The 22,539-nt window shown below is 49.6% G+C and overlaps 1 protein-coding gene and 1 long non-coding RNA gene across 2 annotated transcripts in view; one reads left to right on the top strand and one right to left on the bottom strand.

Moving 5' to 3' along the window:
* SH3RF2 (SH3 domain containing ring finger 2) overlaps window positions 1-22,539 on the top strand; it is a 44,929-nt gene that overhangs the window by 2,458 nt on the left and 19,932 nt on the right. The window contains exons 2-3 of the mRNA XM_005440750.3: window positions 16,861-17,130; window positions 21,139-21,462. Coding sequence (XP_005440807.3) covers window positions 16,861-17,130; window positions 21,139-21,462 — 594 coding nt within the window. The remainder of the gene's footprint in view (window positions 1-16,860; window positions 17,131-21,138; window positions 21,463-22,539) is intronic.
* The window catches only part of LOC129736663 (uncharacterized), a 29,972-nt gene continuing 7,448 nt past the window's right edge, over window positions 16-22,539 (bottom strand). Inside the window, exons 2-5 of the long non-coding RNA XR_008733602.1 lie at window positions 14,414-16,499; window positions 5,075-10,707; window positions 4,831-4,970; window positions 16-1,613 (exon numbers count right to left, since the gene is read on the bottom strand). This is a non-coding gene — a long non-coding RNA (uncharacterized LOC129736663). The remainder of the gene's footprint in view (window positions 1,614-4,830; window positions 4,971-5,074; window positions 10,708-14,413; window positions 16,500-22,539) is intronic.

Below are 22,539 nucleotides of genomic sequence, written 5' to 3'. Positions count from 1 at the left end.
ATGAAACTTTCCTGTTAGCAGTATTGCAGAAATGTTTGAAGTAAGAGAGATCATTTTGTTTGCAAATCTGTCTGCTATTTCCTTGTGTATTTGACTATTTAAAGTTCATCACAGCAGTAATTGCACGCTCAGGTTGAGACAAAACCAGCTTGCCCTTCTCCTTACAAAAACTTCACAGCAGCTGTTTTCCCTAGGAGTTTTCAGGTGGTTTCTGACTTTTGGGGGGCATTTCAGGTGCTTTGACTTTCAGGCAATGTAACAATTTTTGAATGATAGCAATTAAATCAGTAATTGCAAAGCTGTAACTGTTAAGAGGCAGAGAAAGGTATTTCCCATTGCTGCACCTCAGTTTCCCCCACCATTGGAAAGGAAGGAGAACACCTAATGATGCTTATGTCCATGGCAAAATACTCTGAGGTTTACTAATCAAAAATACTAAACTCAACTAACTTACCAACTTTATGTTAGTAAACTAGGCTGATTTTAAAATTCTAAGATGTTTCTGTCATTTTCTTTAACAGTACAAAAGCTGTTCTTAAATAACGAGGACATGATATTAGACCTGTTAAAGGAGCTTGGCTCAGATTGAATTTGGGGCAGAGACTGACTTGTGGATTCACCTTTCCTGCATAATATTCCTGGATTTCCATTTCTCCCACCCAAACTATTCTTCTGTACAATGTCTCCACAAACCTCTCCATAATATTCAAAAGCTTTGCTTAAACGGCTGTTAATTCTCAGAGCATTTTTCACAACTGCAGAGCTATAAACTCCCAGGCAGACATAGGACAGGTTTTCTCACCTGCGCTACAGGGGTGCACGTGTGTGGCTATCGCGGCGGAGCTGACCCCCTAGGTCGTGTGGGCACAAGCTGGTGTGCGTATCCCAGGGAACCTCTGTGGCAGTGTTAAGGCGTCTTGGATGGATCACACATCAAAACCAGGCACCTCTCAGGTTTTCCCACTGGGAAACAGGGCAGCATGGCCCTGAGACACAGGAACTGGGTGCCTTTCCTGGGAGCCCTGCCCAGCCCACAGCTTGGCAGGCAGGCAGGCACGCTGCCCGCGCACGGAGGCAGAGCCTGGGCCGGGTGGGCAACCTGGGGTGGCCTGGAAGCGGCCATCCGTTTCTCCCTCATGCACCTCGGCAGCTGTGAATTATGCCTTAGCTTAAGGCAAGACATAGCTCAGTCCCTGCAGGCACGGAGCGATGCTGTGCTGTTGGTGCTGGGGTGTAGGGGTGGGTGGGCAACAGCGCAGCCCAGCAGCCATCTCCCATCTTCAGCACCCATGAGGTGGGTGGTGGCCGGAGTTCACAACAGAGCAGGGCGAGGGTAAGCACGGTCCTTGGGCTGCCGTGACCTGTGGGGCTTGGTAGTCTCCGCCGCAGCTGGCCCTGCTCCATCGGTGTCAGCCGGCTCCTGCCAGCAGCAGAGCCACGGCCAGCAAGGCCCCTCGCCGCAAACCAGCTCCCCAGGGCAGTGGCAAGGGGCTGCTGGTGCCGTTTGCGCACGGGACACACCATCGGACAGCCACAGCTTCCAGCCACTGCCGTTACGGGCGGCATCTCAGCTGAAAATGAGGTTTGTAGGTTTTCCAACCCGCCTCCCCGAGCTGTAGATAAAGAAGCACAAATACGCTCATCTTTTTTCCTTCTCTCTCACCTGTTTCACATTTCTTTTACTAGTTCTCAGGTCAGGTAGGGACTTGTTGCTGATATTACATAATGGCAACATCCATCAGTCTGCAGCTCCCAAAACCCTTTTAAGACCAAATTCCTGGGCATCAGCAGAGCTAGCGAGCACCAGTGAAGGGGCTGGGGCCCCGCTCCCTGCAGCGCGGGGACGCGGCACTGGGATAGCCCTCCGATTCCCTGTGCCTCTCCAGCAAAGGGATATAAAAACACGTTACACTGAAATGCTTTTAGACTTAATTAGTTAATGAATTATAAAACACTTCGGAATCCTCAGCTGCAAGGTGAAGAATGTAACATATTAGTCATGTTTTGGTGGTTATAACTACACGCAGACAGGACTAGGTGTTACTTTACGTGCTCCAGTGGGGTGTGCATGCATGCGGAGCCTCCCCTGAACCGGCCCCCGGTGACAGCAGTGCTTCACCTGGCAGCAGCAAGGCCTCATCTGGAAGTGCCTGTGTGCTGCAAAGTGACAAGGCAGTCATAAGGTCTCCCTACACTGCGGAGTGCTAGAGTTCCATGAAGGGTGTTCATCTGAAGTAATCTGGGTGAGCAGAGGCCTCCAGACCATTCCAAAGGCAGAACAGATGCTTTTTGTCAAGAATCACAGTGAGAACAGCTATCGTGCAATCCTGCTCCGCCACAGTTAATCCCACCACAACTGCTTTCCTTGGTACGCTTAAATGCAGTATCCATTTGCAACTGCAGTGGAAGGTCGTGTACTCTCCAAAGAAAGACTGCCCCAATCTGCATAGTCCGCTAATTACTGCTAAAACTATGCACCACTTGGTGCTACAAAGCAAATAAAATTAACGAGCACCATGCTGCACTGCAGCCAGATATGCCATCAAAAGCAGGATACAGGATGTGTTTTGTTTTCACCAAAGAACCCATTCTATAAATAAACTTCCTTTACTCCATGGAGCTGAGAAATTCACAACTTTGAGCAAAGTTTCTTTTCTCAGCAGAGATGTTCCTTGCCAGCTTTTTGCTCTTCATCCTCATGAGCATCCATGAAGACAAAAAAGTAAAATAAATCCCCTCATCACCAAGCAAGCCAAGAACGCATTCCATTCCGAGAGGGAAGTGCAAGCAGGCCCCAGAAGAGCTCTGAATTAGCAGTACTGCAATACTCATTTTTCAGTCAGGAATTTCACACAGCCAGTCCTTTAAAAAGCAGGGAGTATTCTAGTTACAGCCCATCCCAAACTATTTTTTATTTTCTAGCATATAAATCCCTTTTGAATCCACTTCCTATGTGCTGATGTGGGGTGGGCACATGCCGGGTCCATGCACGTGGGCACATACGTGCGTTATTGATGCACAGGCTGTGCTTCGCAGGGATCCGATGGGCCCTGAGCAGCCACCGTGGGAGCAGCCGCTCAGGCAGTGCAGTGCTGGGACCGCTGGCACTGCCCAGCAGCAGCTCCCGGGATGTCTGGCCAGGTTTTAAGATCGTTTAACATCTATGCAGAGGACAAGACTTTGGATTTTCAGGATCTCCACATAATAAACTGTCTGGAATTTAAGAATAAAAGGATTTGCTAGGAGGTGAATGCGTAACTAATCTACACTGAAGCCTTTGAACTCTTCGGAACCGCCCCTGGCATGTGCCAGATGTGGTTACATCTTGTGCTGAAGCATCCTTCTTATTTGGCCTCAACCCTGATGTAAGCTAAACATGGCTTTGCTGCTGGTGAGAGAACAGAAAGATTGTGTGTGCTGAGGTATACACAAAACTCCCGTACTTCTCTGATGAGTAGCAAACCTAAACCATACCCTGCACACGGCAAAAATCCATCCAGGCCACTAGACAGCTACTTGGATGATGAACTTTGTCATGCAACAAATACAGGGCAGTGAGCCAGAGGAGAAAAGTCCCGAGTATGACATCTTGCCTTTGGAAAACACAGACCACACAAATTTAACTGTGACTTCGGCTGTTTTCTCTTTGCATGAACTCAGTGCTGTAACACCCCCCTCCAGTATTTCATGGGAGATAGACAGATAACACCTCTATTGGGATAAAAATACACTGCGCTCCAACATCGCCACCTTCACACGGACGTCTATATATAGTGCCTGTGTCTTGATATTTTCTTCTCCTCCACAAACATCTCCAACTCCTTTCCAAATTTGACAGACAGGACTTAATTGCTGGATCTTTTTGAAACCTTACTCAAAGCAACCTTCACATCTGCACCCAGAGGCAAATATGTTTCCTGACCCACTCGCTGTGCAAAAGCCCAGTAGTTCCTGTGCAGTCACGGCAATGACCTCATGACGCATGTCATATCACCTCAGGCTGGACAAGCACTACGCAGATGTTAGAAACCCAGAAACTCTACACAGGCACATTGGCTCTGACTGAACAGGTGTCATCAGCTGCTTTTCTGCTGGAGAGGGGCAGCATCCTTTCGCCCAGCAGTGCTGTGGGTTCTGGCTGCTTGTGCCACAGGGTCCCTCAGCTGGAAGTGGAGCCACTTTATTTGGCTAAAACAATCCTGCTGGCCTTACAGCCTTCTGGGAGAAAGGGCTTGCCCCAATTCTCCTCCACAGCCACATCCCATCGGGGTTTGTCTCATTCTAAAAAAATGCCGAGTGTGGCTTAAGGAGCTGTTTGCACAGTGCTGGCTTGCACCTTGCGCAGGATACTGTCGTATGCCTTTTTTCACCTTTGCATGTAGTTTTAGCACTTTTATCTACTGCAAAGTGAGAGTGAAGTCACCTTGATATAGATTGCCTGACAATACACGCCCCAAAAGCTGTGCGTGCAACAACAGATTTGGGAGCACAGAAGCAGGAAGCTTCACAGTAGCTGCAAGCACTGCTGCAGCCACGAGAACGAGTTGGTGTTACACCAGGAGACTGAGCCATTCATTTCTGTCGGAGAGGAGTGTGGGGCAGAGCCACAGCCTCAGGGTCAGGGGATGAGGGCTATGACAGGCTCCCTACAGAAAGCTTAAAAAGAAAACACCGTTTTGATGGGACAAAGGATGAAACACCCAGTTGCACTGTAAATGCGAGGTGGCACTGTTGCACTCCAGGCAGGACAGGGTGGTGTGAGGGTGGCTCTGCAGTGGGCTGGGGTGGGTGCGTGATTGTTTTAAGACTATTCAGGTCCATTTCACTTACCAGCAAACAGCCCTCCATACTTTCGAAGGATGAGCAAGGCGGGACACGGGGCCACTCCCAGGTGATACCGCAGAGCGGGGGAAAGCCGAAGGACCTCCACGAGGTCCAGTTTCCCTGGTTTTACAAAATTAGGTTCCGAGCTGCAAACACATGGAAGTGTTTTAATTTGTTACCAAGGCAATGAGTCAGGCTCAGATGGCAAGTCAGGAATAGAACAGCAGGGTTTCTCAGCATGTGTGTTCACCTGCTAAGTATCGTGGTCAGGCAGGAGGCTGGAATTCTGAGAGTCCTCCTCTTCTCGCAGTTTCCCTTTTGGTGGCTGGACGACATCCCTGGGTCCACAAAGTTGGTCATTGGCCTCAGTTTGTAATTTTCCACTCTGGAGGGAAGGGAGAGGAGGAGGCACGTTCATGTGCAGCTCTGCCGATGCGCTGGGGCTGGAGATAAAAGATGTCCTGAGAGAGGCAAGACCGGACCCTGGCAGGGAGAAAACCCATTTATTGCTGCCGTCTGTACCTTGCCTGGCTCCCCCTTCACTGTGGCACTGCTTCACTGTAGGAAAACTGCGGTGCTGGCACTGAACACTGGACTTTGTTCTGCTGCTACTAATTTTCAGGTATTGGAATTCCATTTACCATCAGGAGCCCACGAGCAAGGCACTGGGCAAATGAACAAAGAACTATGACCTTTTTTTTTTTTTAAGAAAACCTTTTCCCTAGGAGCTTGTAGGTGGAGATTTGCGCTTACCCTGATTTGGGGAACCTCCGTTTTTTTGATGTCGGCACAGGGGACAAAGTTTACGATCTTGTTTGTAAGAGACAGGTGCGTCCTTTGGCCATCCAACCCCTTTAAGGGGGTTTTCTTTGGGCCATGAACAACTGATGGGCCCAGAATTTCTCACTGGCTTTGCAGGGAGGAAAGAGCAAGCCTCACCTGCTGGGAAACCACACTGGCGTGCAGCGTGTGTAACTGGGCTGCGGAGTCAGTCGGTCTCCCGAGGAGATGGAAGTAAGGAAGGGGAGAGCAGCTCCCTCACCCAGCCCCATGTCTGGGCAAGATGAGGACGCCCAAGGCCAGGTGGACAGTGTCCTTCCTGGGCTCAGCCTACAGCTGAGGCAAGGCCCAGCTAGCGGCCATCACTTCATGACAGCCGTTAATTTACCATCAAAATGGCTGCTAAGTGGAGGTGGCAGGCTAATGGAGAGAGGTACCATCACTAATTAAGGACTTCCTTGAAATACTATGAAAACCCAGTCCTGGGCTGTTGGGCAGTCGGAAGGCACAGGGCACCAGCAGGGCAGCACTGCTGCCAGGCCAGGGAGAGCAGCGGTGGCCACAGCACCCGTCCCCAACGCAGGCAGGGCAACGCGTTGGCAGGGACAGGGCTCAGCAGCAGCAGGAGGGAGCGGGATGCAGGTTTCCTCCCTGCACAGTAAACAGCCACTTCTGAGAACTGCGGTGCTGAGGCAGAGCATCATGACCGGGCACGCCAAGGGCTGACACAGTTTGTTTTCTGCACGGCTTAAAACCATGACACACAACTCAACCATTGCCCGAGATTGCTGACTGCAGCAGAGACAAAAACATCTGATAGCAGCAATGAGTGGAAGAGATGCAAAAAGGTTTCGTGCAGACACTGCAGCTCAAACGCTGGTCCCCAGCATCACCCTGCCATGCCCTGAGCCAGACTGCCCTCTCCCCTCCCACTGAACAGCTCCTGCCTTGTGCCCCTGGCACCCCTCCTGCCCACTTGAACCCCTTTTGGGGCAAAGGGAAGCCTGACCCAGCACTGTCCTCCCGCAGAGCCATGGGGACAGCACCGGCAGGCAGCCAGGCACCCTCTCAGGCTGGGCGTCTGCAGCAGCACCTCAGCCATCACCAACAGGGCACCCACTGGGCCTCTCCGTGACAGAAGTTACTCTGTATTTTCTTCAGTCTTCTTCCCCATTTTCCGTTTCATTCCTGCAGTGCAAAGCCAGAGTTAGGACAGGCAAAGTTCAGAAGTGGCAGCAGCCCTGGTGCCGTGTCACACCAAAGGGGGTCAGTTGGCAGGCGGTGGGAGGGCTCCCGCTCGCCGCCACCAGCGCCCACAATGCACAGACTTTGCAGCACAGAAACCAGCCCCAGCACCCTCAGCAACAGGCTCCAATACCTGCTTCTGCAGACTCCTTCAGCTGCTTTAATCTCCTCAGTCTGTAAATCACACCCACTTACACCTGTAACTTAAGATGCTGTTTTCCACACCCAGCTAACTCTGTACAATCGACACCTCCAGCTTGCCCCCATGCCGGCCTGTTGGCTCACGGTGCAGGAGGGCCACCAGCTTTAGCCATGACCAGCGCTGGCCTCACGTCCTGGCAAACCCCAGAGGGAACGGGGCAGATCCGGTCAGCTCCAGCACCAACGTGAGCGGGAGGGGACTAACTCTGTTCTCCCTGGTGCACTCAGTCAGCTTGTGCTTGGAAGATGGGAGCAATCCTCCTGAGGGGAGAAATAATGCAGAAACCACCCAGCTCTCTGAATCCTCAGAATATAATTATACGAAGAGATTGAAATGACAAGTTCACTTCTGATGGTTTTGTTCTCTGTGACAAGGCTGAAGTTATCGCCTCTGCTGAAAAGCAGAAAAACAGAATTGTAATGGCAATTAATTTACATTCAGACAGCTCTTTTCATCCAACTGGATCCTAAAGAGCCCTGAAACTGTGCTAACTGAGTACACAAAGGAGACTATGTGGGGCTCATTCATCCCATTGAAATGTGGGCAGTCGGTGGCAGGATGCTGAAGGCGGCTTGCAGAAGTTAGTAATCAAAATGTATGGCAGTTGTTGTTGATTATCTCTTTATGAAAAGCCAGCATGTCCTTTGGCATCAGAACGTAGGTAATAACCAGTTCTCCATTCATGGTGTGTAAATCACTGCTCATCAGGATCGTGGCCTGGGCTGTGCTCTCAGATCTGTCCTGGAGTTGCTCTCTGCCTCTAGGTGAGTCATTCACACTCCCCTGGTACTATCCCCGCAGGTAACGCAGGGAGAGTACCTCCACCATCACCCCAACCTTCATCTGCACAGTCTCTTAAATTGCCGGCTCTCCAGGGCAGGAATCTGCTGTGCTTGTACAGTGCCTGGCACAGCACTAGCCTCTGGTAACATGTACCGTGCCTGAGCATGGGGACCACTGGCCATCTTGCCCTCACCGCCCGCATGGCGGGGTCAGCACACAAGCTTTCCATTTCCTTCATGCATTGAGTATTCTAGATGTTTCCATGTGTGCTGTGGAACAGCCTGTCCCTGCACTGTGGGGGTCACCGCATTGAAGATGCAAGCATCTCTGTGCAGAGCTGGATGGGTCACTCTGGGCCCAGTCGAGAGCAGAGATACTCGTAACATTTCTTTAGCCGCGCCGGTACACCTCTAGCACTCGCTTGTGGATCTTGGGAATGAAATGTGCCCTCACCTACCACATACCACCTCTTCACACCACGCAGTTCTTATAGGGTTGGTAGGAAGAGCCTTCTCCATCCTTTGGTGTTGGAGTGGGAAGTTCTTTCGAGCACCTCAGTACAATTTAACTGTTAGGCTGTACTTGGACTCCTGCTTCTAGGCGTAGAGCTGGTGCCATGGAGTTCAGAGGCTTGCAGGACCCAATTCAACATGCTTCCCCAAAAAGCAAGTCCTGGTGAATCCTGGTTCCGGCACCCCTGATGCCACCTCGTGCAGCACACCCATGTGCCAGTCCCCTCCGACTGACACCAGTCCTGCTCCAAAATAAAAAGTAATCAAAAAACACCTGCAAACCGAACCCACAGTACCTAGTGGGGGAAAAATCGAACTGGAAGACATCCAGGACTGGATTTCTTTTCTTCCTGGCGCTATCCTAGAAATAAACTGTTCCTCTCAAGGAGGCTGTTACGTGTTACAGAAATCATGTATCTACAGGAATATCGCTGCCTCTGCACAGCACAGCTGTTTAGCTCTTTGCACAAATAACGCAGTGCCGGGGGTGGGAGGGGAAGGCAGAGCTCGTGCAGAGCACGGGGCTGAGCTGCCTCTCATGTGGGCTCCGTGGACTGTGCACCAAGGACGGGCGCATCTCCCCTCTGCATCTTCTCCATCCCCTCAGACCTTCCAGGTGATGCAGTGGGGCTGGCCTGGCTTGTCACAGCTCACCTGCAGTGTCCTGGGTCAGTTTCTGGTCAACCAGCTTCTTCCAGGGTGGGACAGCCCGGCAGTGCCGCCGCTGCTCCAGTTCAGGGGACCGGGGCTCCCAGGCATCCCACACCTGGGCTGCTTCTCCCGCACAGGGTCCAAGGGGGTGACTGCTTCCCTGCACGTGGGGCAACACCCATGAAACCCAGATCAGGATCAGGCCCTCGGTATTTACTGCAAAGACATTCAGCCAGTGGGGGAGGAGACCACATGCTTGTGGTGGCTGTCTACCTTCGAGGGACGAGGCACAGCGAAGAGCCACTCCAGGGCATTCCCTGTGTGGAGTTATGAAAATCAGAGCTGGGAAACCACCTGGGTGCAGGTCCAAACCCGTCTGAGGCCATTCCTGATCCACCTACCAGCAGCCTCCTCAGCCCCATGTGTCTGCCTCCCCTGCCGGAGCCAGCAGGGCGCCTGCCAAGGGCTGGGGTCCCAGCTCCAGTGCTGCTCCCGGGCAGCGGAGCAGGAGCAGGGGTGCCCGCAGCAGGCAGCGCTCTGGGGTACGCTCCTGCCAAAACAGCTCCTGCTGCTCTCCCTTCAGCATGCAGAAAATCAGAAGGAAGCACCCCTGGACATCAACAGCCATAAGCTATTCCAAGGATTAATTCGTCACTCATCCCATATGTCCATCTACACAGTCATGGATGCTGGTGAACTCAGAGCATCTGGGAATCAGAGGGATCCCACCCAGCATCGTTAGCTGTGTCTCGCTGAAGCCATTTGCAGTGAGCCTTGCTTGGAAGTGGGTGAAGGAGTAAACAAATCCCAGGTGCAGGGAGGTTTATGGCATTGTGCTCATGCTCAGCCCGGGGTATCACAGGCAGCGGCGCGGTCTGCTTGTGCAGGGACAGTGTCACTACGGGGCCATGCTGCTCCTCGGGGGGCGGTTAAATGGAGTCACCTGGGACAAGGTTTACAGGCATTCACAGCCTCCATCAGAAATCTCTCCACTGCACTCCCTGGCTTTGCTTTCCTCCTACGGTGACAATTTTGAATGTCTCTCCCTGGTGACCACCACCCCAGCCAGCCTCACACATTTCTTTCTCTCTCTCTCTCTCTCTCTTTTTTTTTTTTTTTTAAATACCAGTGCTATGAGTGTGTGGTCTTACATTAATCCACTGCCAATAATAAGGAAGTTATAACTAGCTCATTTAAGATAATTATAGTGTGCATTTCTCCCAGCTATGAAGAGATGCTTTGAATTGCTTCCTCACACACACATGTACATATTTTTAATTTGCTTCTTTGTTTTGTACGGAGGGAGACTCAGATGCATTGGATGGCTGCCCTAGCGCAGCTGATGTCAAATGCCAAAAATAGGAAAAAAAAAATATTTTCTCCCTTAATGGCCTTAAATCCACTAAGAATGGGGACAACGCTTTGAGATGCATCTGCCATGGCCATCCCTGCTGGCAGTACGGCCAAGGACAGAAAAGTACCTCACCTAGACACTACGCACCACATAGCACACCAATGCAAGAGGCCGTCTCTGGTTCCACATCCCGGAGTTCACCTGCTGCATCTTCTCACCTGGGCTCTCGCAGCAGCTCCGCAGGCAGCCCCACGGCAAGGGGGCTCTAGCTGCTCTGACAGACTGAAATACCTCCGGGGGGCAGGGTCATGTCTCACTTGGGCATGACAGAGAAGAACACAGAGGAGGGGGGGAATCTGAAAAAAAATGTAGCAGCGTTGAAAAATGTTACAACTGCCTAGAAGACAGAGAGAGGGAGAGGCAAGGCTCTCTGCAGCCATCAAAGGCACCACAGGCAGGAAAAAAAGCATTTCCTCAGCACCAAAACCCACAGGGGTTTGGGTTCGTGACCATCGGCTGCCCTTGGCCCAAAGGTCTGGGCAAAGCATCCTGTTGGTCTCCATCTGCCTGACAGCCTGAAAAGTACCAGTGGGCAATCTGATGTACTATGGCATTCCCTTCTTCTGCTCAGCTTCCCACTGATTTTAGAGGCTTTCACATAGGAGTACGTGAAAAACTCTCCTCTCTCCCTCTCATTTATTTAATTTAGCATTGCTACTAGAGCTGCAGTATGGCATGGCATCACGGGAAAAGAGCCTGTTCTGTTCACCGGTGATGTTTCTTTGTAGTTGCTGCCTCTCTGCTACAGGGCAGCAAATATTCTACACAACTTCTCAACCGCCTTTAGCTGAGTTTTTCACGGAACTTCTCACAGTGTTTTCCCAAATGAATTTAAAAACAGGTGCTGAACTCTGCAGCAAGGGAGCTGCTAATATTTACAGTGTTTGGCTGAACATTTTGCTGCAGCTACCACCCTGCTGAAATAAAATGCTGCCTCGGATTAACAAAAAGCAACTGGACATGCTAACGGGAGAAAAACCCATCACAACAAAGCAGCTCCCTCTTCACCCCACGCCCACGACCATGTCCTCTCCTGGGAAAGCCTCTCCCTCTGCCCTTAGCCCGGAGCGATCTACCTCCAGGCACACCTTGTCTTTATCACCAGCTTTAATTGGCACCCCAGTTTCTGTCATTGCAATTAACCTACTTTAAATAAAGCGAAACAGATGCCTTGTAGAGGATCTTATACATCCAGGAGTGGACAGAAACCAGCCAAAGCCTGAGAAAGAAATCAGGTCTGAGATGCACCTACAGCGGCCTGTTTCAGCCCCAGGAGGAGCGATAAGCAATGAGCTCAGCTCCCGCGGAGGGCTTCTGCTGGCTGCCCCCCCACACACACCGGGCAGTTGCTGCAGGGGGTTTAGCTGCTTTTCTTTGTCTTTTCTACATCTTAGGAACACATTAGAAAACAGTGACCCTGATGTATGCCCTTCTGAAAACTTCAGCTTGACTACTTTGTGAAAGGCCTGCAAAGCAGGAAAGTGAAAAGTACAGCGAAAACCACACTGGTTGCTCCATGTGGATAGATAAAAGCTTGGTTTATGTCCTAAGTAAAGTTGGGAAATCAATGGGATATTTTTGGCTCAGTATCTGAACAGACAAAGAACATTTTTTTAAAAAAAAGCAACAAAGATAGACTTGTGAAAAAAATTACTTGGGCCTTAAAAATTACTTGAATTATTTACTATTATTTTTTATGAAGTGAAGATCATTAAAACCTTCATTTCAAGTTAATTTCAATTGGTTCCAAAGCAAAATGCTTTGTATTGCTATGGCTTCTTTAAATTCTTCTCCTCTTTGTTTAAATTACATTGATTTTTGCTGTTAACAGACTATTAAAATATTAGAAAAAAATATTTTGGCAGTTACAAAGAATATGTAACTATGAAAATGTCAGTCATCAAGTGCTGAAACAGTCCAGTGTGATTACAGTTTTTCCCTGTTATACAACTAGAAATGCACATCCAGTTGTGGAATAATCATTGAACGGCTTGGGTTGGAAGGGATGTTAAAGACCACCCAGTCCCACCCCCTGCCACGGGCAGGGACACCGGCCACCAGCCCAGGCTGCCCCCAGCCCCGTCCAGCCTGGCCTTGGGCACTGCCAGGGATGGGGCACCCACAGCTGCTCTGGGCAGCCCGCGCCAGCGCCTCGCCGCCCTCATGGGGAAGGATTTCCTCTAATATCTAATATAAATCTCCAAATCTCTTCATAACACTATTCATCCCTTCGAAACAATTCTGAGGTTCCCCACCCCAAATATGGGGAACTGCAGAGCCCTTCCCTGGAGTACAGGGAGCTTTAGCAGGGAATAAGTGGTACAGATCAAAGGGCCACCAACGTCACAATAGTTCCTGAGCAAAACATCTGTGAAGGAATATACCTGCGTTACCTTGTAAGTGTTTGAAATTACTAGCAAGCCCCAAAAGACCAACGTTCTGAGTACTTTTTGGGTGCTAAAGCAGCATGTAGGCATTAACTGTTAATCACTTAGATCCACAAAAGTTTTACAACAAATTTCAATGACTGAATACAAGCGCTCTGCTCTATAAAGCGAGGCGTAAGATTATGTCAGTGGTCTGCAAGCTCCAGGAAATGGTGACAGGAAAGAAAACCAGGCTTAGATGGAAACCTGAAAACAGAATGGCTGTGAGATTGGAAGAGCATGGAAGTGGGATGAAAGGTGAAGAAAGGAAGGTTGTGACCATGGTTAGAGGAAGAAACAGCCCATCCATCCAAGCAGGAGAGGCAACTTTCAGCCAGCCCTGATGTCACCAGCACGCCTATCCTACCTAGTTTTCAGTTATTTATTCCAGCCTGCCTGCCTGTGTCATCCTTTTTCTTGCTGAAGAAAGAATATTCCAGATTCAGCACCCTACTGCTTGTTCACTTTTCCCAGTTAGTAACAGGCATGCTTTTCATTTTGGAGTTTCTCTTACTTTTAATACATTTCCATAACTCGTTCCTGATGCCTTTTATGTTTTGCTTTATTTTGCTGTGCAACCATACTCTCATCATCCCCGTCCGTTTGCGCTCCTCCTTCACAAGCCCTGGCTTCACAGTTTGCATGAGTCCTGTTTGTTTTCTGGCTGCTCCTGAGGCAATCAAGAGTCTCTTTCTGTGTTCCTTGTCCTTGGTTCACACCAGAGAGTCTGTCAGCTCAGTCTTTCCGAAGGAGAACGGCCCTCCCGTGATGCTGTATTCCCACAGCCTGTTTCTGTGTGTGTGGAAGCGCGGCCGCCAGGCCCAAGTCTGCAAGGAGCGTTCCCATCCTGGCACACGGTCCCCACGTCCCATACGTGCTCGGGGGGCTGATGGAGAGCAGCGCTAGCCACAGTCTCACTTTCATCATTTTCTTTTTTTTCCAGCAATGTACTTTTCAGTGTCACTAAGCCGAGTGCACGTCTTTACTACTAGCACAAATTACCAGACAAAATGTGTTAATTAGAACTAAACATTAAACTAATTGCTTCCTGTTTCAAGTGCTTTGAAGTAAACACGGTACATGACATTTTTCTCTTCTTGGTTCCTTTTTCCTATCAAGCATCAGTATTTGAGAGTGCTGGAAGATGTTATCTTCCCAAAACCTAGATAATTTCCATGAAAAATTTGATCTTTTCCACACTTCAGGAAACTCCTATCAAGTTTCTGTCTTCCACCTTCCTGACCTCCCAAACGTGGCTGATGGGGGCGTGAGCCCTGCAGAAATCCTGCCCAAGCCCGGGGCACTGACACAGGCAGACCTGGCGAAATGGGTTTATGTCCTTCCACAGAAGAAGGCTGGAAAAGCCTGACTGGGTCACTGGTACAAATGTGCCATCTCCCACGAGGTCGGCAGGGGTTTGGTGACTATGGCTTGGAAAAACAGCAGTGCAGGGTCCTGCTCAAAGGCCGCAGCACTTGGCAGCTGACAGACAAAAATCCACCCACAGGAGCTGCAGAGCCAGCAGCCCTGGGTCCCATCACCCCCCCCAGCACGCTCCCCTTTATCCCCTTCACACCTGGTGCAGCACAGCTCTCATGGGACAGGACCAGCTCCCCGTGGTGCCCACACATCTCAGCCAGCAGACCAGAGCTGGAGAGAGCTGGGTTTGAAGCACTTGGCCACCGATGGAGCTCCTCTGCCATCCGCAAAGGTTCTTCCTGCAGTTCCCACACGTGACATTACAAATACTAAAAAGTGGGGAAGGACAATGTAAATCTGCAGACTGGCACAGAAGCAGCAGAAAAGCCTCTTGTCCCTGGCTGACCTGGGCACCGGCACCTCTGCTTAAAACTGATGGAGGTTCTGGAGCTGTGGACAATCACAGCTTCCCAGTTTCTCAGCATGTACCTCATGCAGCTAAATAGAGGCCAGAAACAGAGCTCAGCATGTGGTTTATTTTCACTTAAACTTTAGGGGTGCATTGTGTGCAGAGGCACCGCTGCGGTGAGGGCAGGCACCCCCGAGGCAGAGCACAGATTCCCACGCTGCAGAGGTGCAGAGCCGTGGCTGCCTCCATTGCAGGTGCCCAGGAGACACTTGATGGGGTTTTTATCTCATCGACCAGCACAGGAGGGGCAGCCAGGACCCTTAAAACTACTTTCCCATTCCAAATTCAAGGATTCCCCTCTTGGTCCAAGGAATCCTTTGAAGCAGCTACTGCCATGTCTTGGAAAGCAGGCAGAAACCAGAAAATGGATCTGTTCCTTATTTCCAGATTCCTACCAATTGCAGTGAAGGTCCTGCAATGAGAATCAGAGGAACAGTTATTCAAAATTAATCAAAGAAAATGAACCACAACGCAAGATATTAGTGAAGCTGAGAATCTGGTACAGTTCAAGGAAACAGCAATATCTGCAGCATTAACAGTTCAGATAATAGTTTAGTTACAGCTGTCTGTCTTCATGCCAAAAACAGTCACTGTTTGCCTCCAGCAAAGAAGGAAACTCTCCCAGTGGCGCACTGTGCAGCAGAGCCGAGCGCATCATCTTGATTGCTGCTTCCAGTTGGATGTGAGGCTGGATGGCCCACTCCCCCAGTACAGCACAGAAACGCTGCGTACTGACAGGGGCCCGTGCTAGAATGGCATCATTAAGCCATCGAGGCTCCACAAACACACATGAGGATATTTGTTCTTCCAACTTTTATTTCTAACTTGTCTGCAGAGATGACAGGACAATGGGTCCACTGGCAGCCTGTCCTGTGAGCACGGCACACCTCACAGCGTTCAAACACACGGAACAGGACGGGACGGGACAGGATTCCAGTTGGAAGGGATCCGCAGTGATCACCTGGTTGAGCTGCCTGACCGCTTCAGGGCCGACCAGCATTTAAAGGAGCAGCATTCGGTTCCAGCCAATGGGCCAGCGGGACAGAGCTTAACACTCGGTGTTTTGCATTTCATACACAACTGTGATGTTGCAAATGGCAATACACTCAAGTTGCGTATTTGTTCTAGGATGCACTTGTGTGGGATGCAGTACTCTAATCCAACAAACATGCTAAAGGTATCTCCGCCTTGTCTTTAGCACAAGTAGGTAAAGATTGAGCCTTTCAGTGTTGCTGATTTCCAGTGCACAGGACCCCCCAAACACATACCTAGAACAGCTACACAGAGCACAGAAAAGGGTGGCGTATCTGCACTTCTCCCAGGAAAAACACCCCTCAGGCTGCCCTGGAGTTGTACCGCGTGGGTTCACAGCACCGGGCTAGGGACAGCTGTGGATTTATTCAGCTGTCTAAATGATCTGTTGCACTGTGTATTAAATTGAGGTTTTGAGTATAGATAAGTGTCAGTAAAGCAGTTATTTTAAGTGAACTCTGTAGTTTCATTTTTATGAGAGTCAAGACGGTAAAGTTCCCTCATCTCTTCTGGGTTTGGTATATCTCTTCTTTCTCATATTATACTGAAACAGCAATATTAAGAAGCCTGTCTTCCTGTAACCCAGAAATAAAATCACAGTGTTACAGCAGGGCGATAACCACAGGAGAGCAGTAACCTGCACTCACCTTGCTCTTGCTATGTTCTTGCAGACATGCACAGTTGGCCACCGCAGGTGACAGCCGCCAGGGAAGCTGGACGATGGCCGAGACCTCCGGTCATTCTGAAATAGAAATACTTGGGTTCATTAAAATAGACATTGTATTAGAGGAGGCCATATAGCAGGCAATAAGATCCCATGGGAAGACTAGTTTAAGGCATTAATTGTTTCTTAATATTCTTAAACAAGTTCAGCCTGCTTTTCATCTTGATAGAAATTTAGCATAAGTATTTTGGAGCTTGTCTTCATTAGAAAAACAAATCAAGAAAGGATGTGGGTAGTTAATCCCAGCAAATGCATGCTTAAGCCTTAGACCTCTAAAATTTTCCCAGTAATTATTTTTGGGGAAAGCTTTTGGGGAATTCTGTCTATGGTGAGTATTGCTGTCACAGATGAACTGCAAGGGCTGTTTCTCATCCCACAGGTCCCAAGAGCCAAGGCCCTGTACACCTACCGAGGGCACAACCCCGGGGAGCTAAGGTTCAACAAGGGGGACATCATCATGCTGCTCCGTCAGCTGGACGAGAACTGGTATCTGGGGGAGGTCAACGGGATCAGCGGCGTTTTCCCAGCCAGCTCCGTGCAAGTCATCAAGCACCTGCCCCTGCCAGCACCCCTTGGCAGAGCACTCTACAGCTTTGACCTGAGGAGCAGGGATAAGACTGAAAACAAGGACTGCCTGACGTTTCATAAGGTAACAGCACCCCACAGCAGCTGGGCTGGGCGCTTTTCTTCTTTAGGCTGTGTGCTGTTCTGCTACTCCCCAACTCCATAGGAGCTCCCCTTTGGAAATCAGTGAGGTTCCCAAGCCCGCTCAGACACTGCCACCAGCAGTTAAACCTCCTAGGACTGCCTCATGGGGGTACGTGCAGGATGGGGGCATCCAGAGAGGGATGCTAGTGCCTGCTACGAGCAGCGATTGCAGTCCCTCAGCTCAGCTTCTAATCATGCTGCTGTTGCTGATGAGGAGTGGCCAACGGTGGCAGTCTGCTCTCTCTTGACCAAAACACTCCAGGATCTCTAGAAGACACCTACTGACATAGTAAAGAAAATTGCTTCCAGGTCTGGGGATACATCATTTATGCAGCTTGAACATACCCAGCCTACTGGAGGCATGGATTTGCAGAGCTGAATTTTTACTATATTTCCCTTTATTCCCCAAAGGCTACAGAGCTTGCCTCTACTCTGTTAGAGGACACACTCTTCTGAGTAACTGCACCTCCCAGCAAAGTCAGCTGCCCCTGTAGTGTCAGAACGAGGTGAGGCACGGCAGAGCAGAACAGCAAGTGCTGTCCAGAGGCATCAGTGTCCTCGCAGAGAAGTCATCTCTTTCTCCGTCCAGCCAGCAGCACAGCTGCTCTAATGGGTGGGAAGAGGCAGGAGAGAGAGGCTGTGGCCCAGGCCAGGTTCCCCAGGGAGTCCATGCTGGATGTGGAGTGGCTAGCAGGGGGCAAGAGAAATCAAACAGCTGAGAGCCAGTTGTGGCTTATGATCAAGGGGAGGAACTGACAGAGAGAAGTCCATTCAGAGCAGCAGCATTACATCACCAGCAGCTCTATAAAATGTGGGTGCTCAACTTGCTAGTGCAGATGCAGAGATGCCAGGCAGCCAGCAATCCTCCCTTTGTCATTTGGATTCACTTATTAGCAGGAGGCACCTGCCTTGGTTTTCTGCTGTCTGCGTTCACTTGTTTTTTCTCTTTCACTCAATTTGCCTTTGTTTCACAGCTTACTCATTCTGTTTATTTGCATCAGGAGGCTGTGCTCATCTCCACTCCCACAGCAAAGTTCACACGTGGGGAGTTAGCACACATCTAAACAAACAGACGCTTCTGCAAAATGGCAAGAGCATCTTCCTGTCCCCCTGCTTTGTGACAGTGGTCGGTTGTTACCGTACGAAATTACAAAGGCTGAAGGAGTCACTTCAGCAACTCCCTTCTGCAGTAACCTCGAGGCAGTGGCAGCACTCGGCATGTTAGTTTAGAAGGGAGAAAAACATGAATTTTTTTCTGTAAATTCTCTTTATTCCCCCCCCCCCCCAAGGCAGATATCCTTAACAAGATGAAATGAAAACATCTTCAAAGTTAACAAAATTTACTTCTGCTGGGCTGCTCAGGAGTGTAAATCTTTCCAAAGAGATGTACCTATCAGTCAATACAAACTAGCTTTTTTTCCTCTGCATTATTTCAAATACCTTACTCCAGCAAATGTCAGGTGATCTCGGCTGCTGAAATAGAGATGGGAAGTTCTCAGCAGTATGACACCAACTGCCTCTGCACTTACATAGGGGTTTTTCTCTTGCTTCCTAGCTACAGTGCTACTTGTATTATTAGTTGTGTGCGTGGCAATTACAGAGGCATTTCCACGCCATGGAAACCACCCAGCAAGTCAAAGGCTTCTCATGCCCTCACCCTCAGACTCGTGTCCACAGTCCCGGTTCAGCCACGCTCCTGCCTTTAAATTAAAAGCAAGTTTGAGCTTTGTGCTGAGTTAGGCCAGACAAGGTGGCATTTCAGAACACACAGACACCAAAATCTGTGCTGAACAGGACCCGACAGGACCGCGCCACGGTGGGTGTTCGATGAGGCCGCTCTGCGAAATGGCAGGGTGAGCCCTCTCCCACCCTGGCACCCACCTCTGCCGCAAGGGAGGGCGGGTGACACCATGTTCCTGCCCTCCAGGGTGACAGCATCACCACCCTCGCAGGGCTGATGGGAACAGAGGGCACGTTAGGTGACAAAGCAGGGCTGGCCCTTCCCCATTTTGGGGGTACAGCCCCACCGCCACCGTGCCCACCCAATGCCATGCCGGGCAGTGGCTGGTGCCAGCACCCATGGGCAGAGCCCCGCTCCAGCCTGGCAGGGCCCCCTGCCCCAGCCCTGCGGGTAGCCAGCCAACAGCTGTCCCTCACCGCCGCAAAGCCTCCACAGTGACAAAAAAATCAGGGACAAAAATGGAAAATTCAGGCAAAACATCAAAACTGCATTTTTAGCAGGTTCTGTTGTAGCCAGCTCCTGTGTAGCTCTGCTCTGCGTGGATCTGCCCTGTGAGCCCCCCCCCAGCTGCTTCCCGGGGCTGCATGGGGGCTGCAGGGGTGTTGGCTGGGCACAGTGGCTCCCAGCCACCACCAGCACATCACGGGTCGCATCCCCAGCACTCCAGTTCTGCAGACCTTTAAGCCACCCGCTCCCTGACAGAACTTCGTTAGCACTGGTCTAGACATTAATTGTATTCCTGCCGTTTAGCTTGAGATGCAGGGTGTAAGTGGCACCAACAAGAATTCCTAGAAATAAAATTAATACTTGTAATCACCATAATTACAGCAAGCACTTCTTTGTGGCTATTTTATAAAAGGATACTAGTAAAACATCTTATTTGAAGCTCTCATACATTTTGTAAAATGTCTTTTCATTTAATGAAATCATTTTCGTTTCAGTAATTACTTAAGTCTGGAGTTAACAGAAATAAGTTAGTTAGGGCCACATAAAGCCACGAAGGAATTAGAAATTAATTATGGAGAAGGCAAAGGTAGGTCTGTTTTGGGAGATGCCAGGCTTTTCTTGGCTTTGACACTTAGGTTTATGCTCCATTTTATCGTGTCTCCTGGTGTTTAGAGAAGGCAGGAAAATGTTTCCAGTTTAGGCTAAAGTTTAATTACATACAAAAATGACAATATTGCTATCTTATATATGTACAGATGCACACAATATGGTTTTTAAACCTTGCTTTAAGGAGTGAGGAGGAGGGAAATGTGAAAACAATCCCTGCTTTAAAATCATAATGCTTGACAGACACCTGTACCTCTCCTGCGTTAGAGTCAGCCTTGTCCATCCCAGGAGTCGGGCACATTGCCTCATATGAGTGGGTGAGAATCTCAAAGTTTTGCAATTCGTTAATGTCAGCAGTAAATCATGATTAATTCCTCTGGCAGTCATCGTGGTAAAAAACACTGTCACCACATGCCCTTTGCTATTAATACTGTATGATCAGCAGTTCCCAAGAAATACTGTTTGAACGTTGCCTGTATGCAGACTCAGGGCCTGACTCTTCCCTCATTAAACCCAGTGGTTAATGAGCCAGGCTTTCAATGGAAGCAGGACCAAGCCATGAACGTTTAGACCTACAGAGACGTAACTGGGTGGCTTTACTTCTGCTGGGAAAGTCACCATCAGTGAGGGCTTCTCCAAGCTCTTGACTTCGAGTCAGCTGCAGGGCACTGACACCCTGCTGCCAGTCACACCTAAGCATGCCAGCACAAAGTAGAAAAGAAAGATGTGCCCAAATGTCCCTTCTAATTTAGAGTTAATTTTTTATAATGCTGCTAGAGAGTCAGCCAGCTCTCCTTATACCTCTGCAAGCCAAAGGGTTTGACAGGAAAAAAGCTTCCTGTAAAGTACTGGGCAGGGGGGGAACGCTCAGCTTCAGTAACATGTTGTCTAAGCAACACATTTTTCAAACCAGTTTCAATTTTGCTGTCAGCTTTGCATCAGTAATTTTGCATTCGGGATTTGTTACTGAAAACATACCAGGGAAACGACTGAGCCACGGGTTTTTAAAGATCACCTGTAACATCATCTGAAATCTGCTGGCAGCTCTGCTGCCAGGTAGGAAAAGAGAGGAAAAAGGAACAACTGAGCAGGTGCTGGGCTGTGCCAGGCGTAACTTCTGAAGCATGCCATCACATCTCCCTTTGTCTCTTCCAGCCAAACACCACTGCAAGGCAACTCCTGCAGACCAGCAAAAGCCACTGGTCCCCTCAGTTTAAGTGCACATCCCTCCGAACGGCATCTCCCAAAGCAAAGGGCGCGGATTCACCAGCTTTCCCCAAGGTGCCCGACTCCAGGTGCAAGAGCCTGCGGCAGTTCTCCATCACCACTGCCCTGAACACCCTCAACCGGATAGTCCACGCGCCTGCTGAGCGGCAGGCGCTGGAGATCAGCTCCCCCGTGCTCATCAGCTCCAGCAACCCCACCGTGGCCACCCAGAGCAGCGAGAAAGCACAGTTTCCCTGCAGCAGCCCTCTCCAGGTAAGGAAGTGGCAGCATGGATGCTGTGGGAACAGTATGAGTCCAAAATGCAGGTCCTGGGTAGGGATACTCCATGTGCAGGTGGCAATGCAAAAAGCATACACATGCAAAGGCAAAGCACCTGTGCTGATAGCATCAGTAAGAGATGTCACCCACATCAGGCTGCCTGGGATTTTTTTCCACTCTTTTTGAATCTGAAAGGTCTGTCTTCAGAGTTCAGGGGCCCAAGGGAATTAATCAAAAGAGAAAATCCGTTATCAAAGCACATTGGTAAAGCACATTCCCATTCTGATTTCTGCCCTACTGCGGTGAGCTCCATGTGCAGAGGGGGAGAAAACAGAGAGCTTAATTTGCAAAATAAAATATTTTTCATTTTAGGAAGTAAGGAACGTGACTTCCCAAGGGAGCTAATGGAGCCTCAGTCCATTCAGACATGCACGTGTGTGTGTGCTTGGATTCACACTGCAAGCAAACATCTGTTTTGTCACATCAAGATGTAGATCAAAACCAGATAGTTCTGCAGTTCTCAGCATTTGCAAAATTAAAGCTAAAACCAGCCATTGCCCATGTTCACCTGTGTTGCTTTGATGATGAGCCTTTCTGAGCTCCTCACAGAATTAAGTTGCACTGGCATGGCAGGACCTGCAGAATCAGGCCCTGAGTTATGAGCAAATAAATGCCCAGTAAGATCGGTGAGGAGGCTGCCCTGTGCTGAGCGGATCTGTACTGCCAGGGATTGCTTGCACAGCTTTTTCATCTAACCCCTATGCTTAAAAGGAAAGGAGAAACCTGCTCTTGTTAATAATTGGTATTTCAATTTTTCTGGTAAAGTCTCAAGCATATAAAGAGTCCCCGGCATCCCCAATGCTCATCCTTAACGGTAAGCATTGGGCTTAATTGAAAAAATTTATCAAGTTTAATCGCTGCCTGAAATCTCAGCCCTGGCGCTCACATTTGGGTATCTATAACCACCACCTTTACTCTGCCCGCTGGGGCACACGAAGGCGTTGCGGAGGCACAGAGCTCCATTACTGTACCCTAAAACACAAAGTTGTCTCCAAAGGCAAACTGCCTACA

This window comes from Falco cherrug, chromosome 8, assembly GCF_023634085.1.
Source record: "Falco cherrug isolate bFalChe1 chromosome 8, bFalChe1.pri, whole genome shotgun sequence".
Taxonomy (NCBI): domain Eukaryota; kingdom Metazoa; phylum Chordata; class Aves; order Falconiformes; family Falconidae; genus Falco; species Falco cherrug.
Note: the sequence above shows the minus strand (reverse complement) of the source record. Positions and strands in the feature narration are given on the sequence as shown.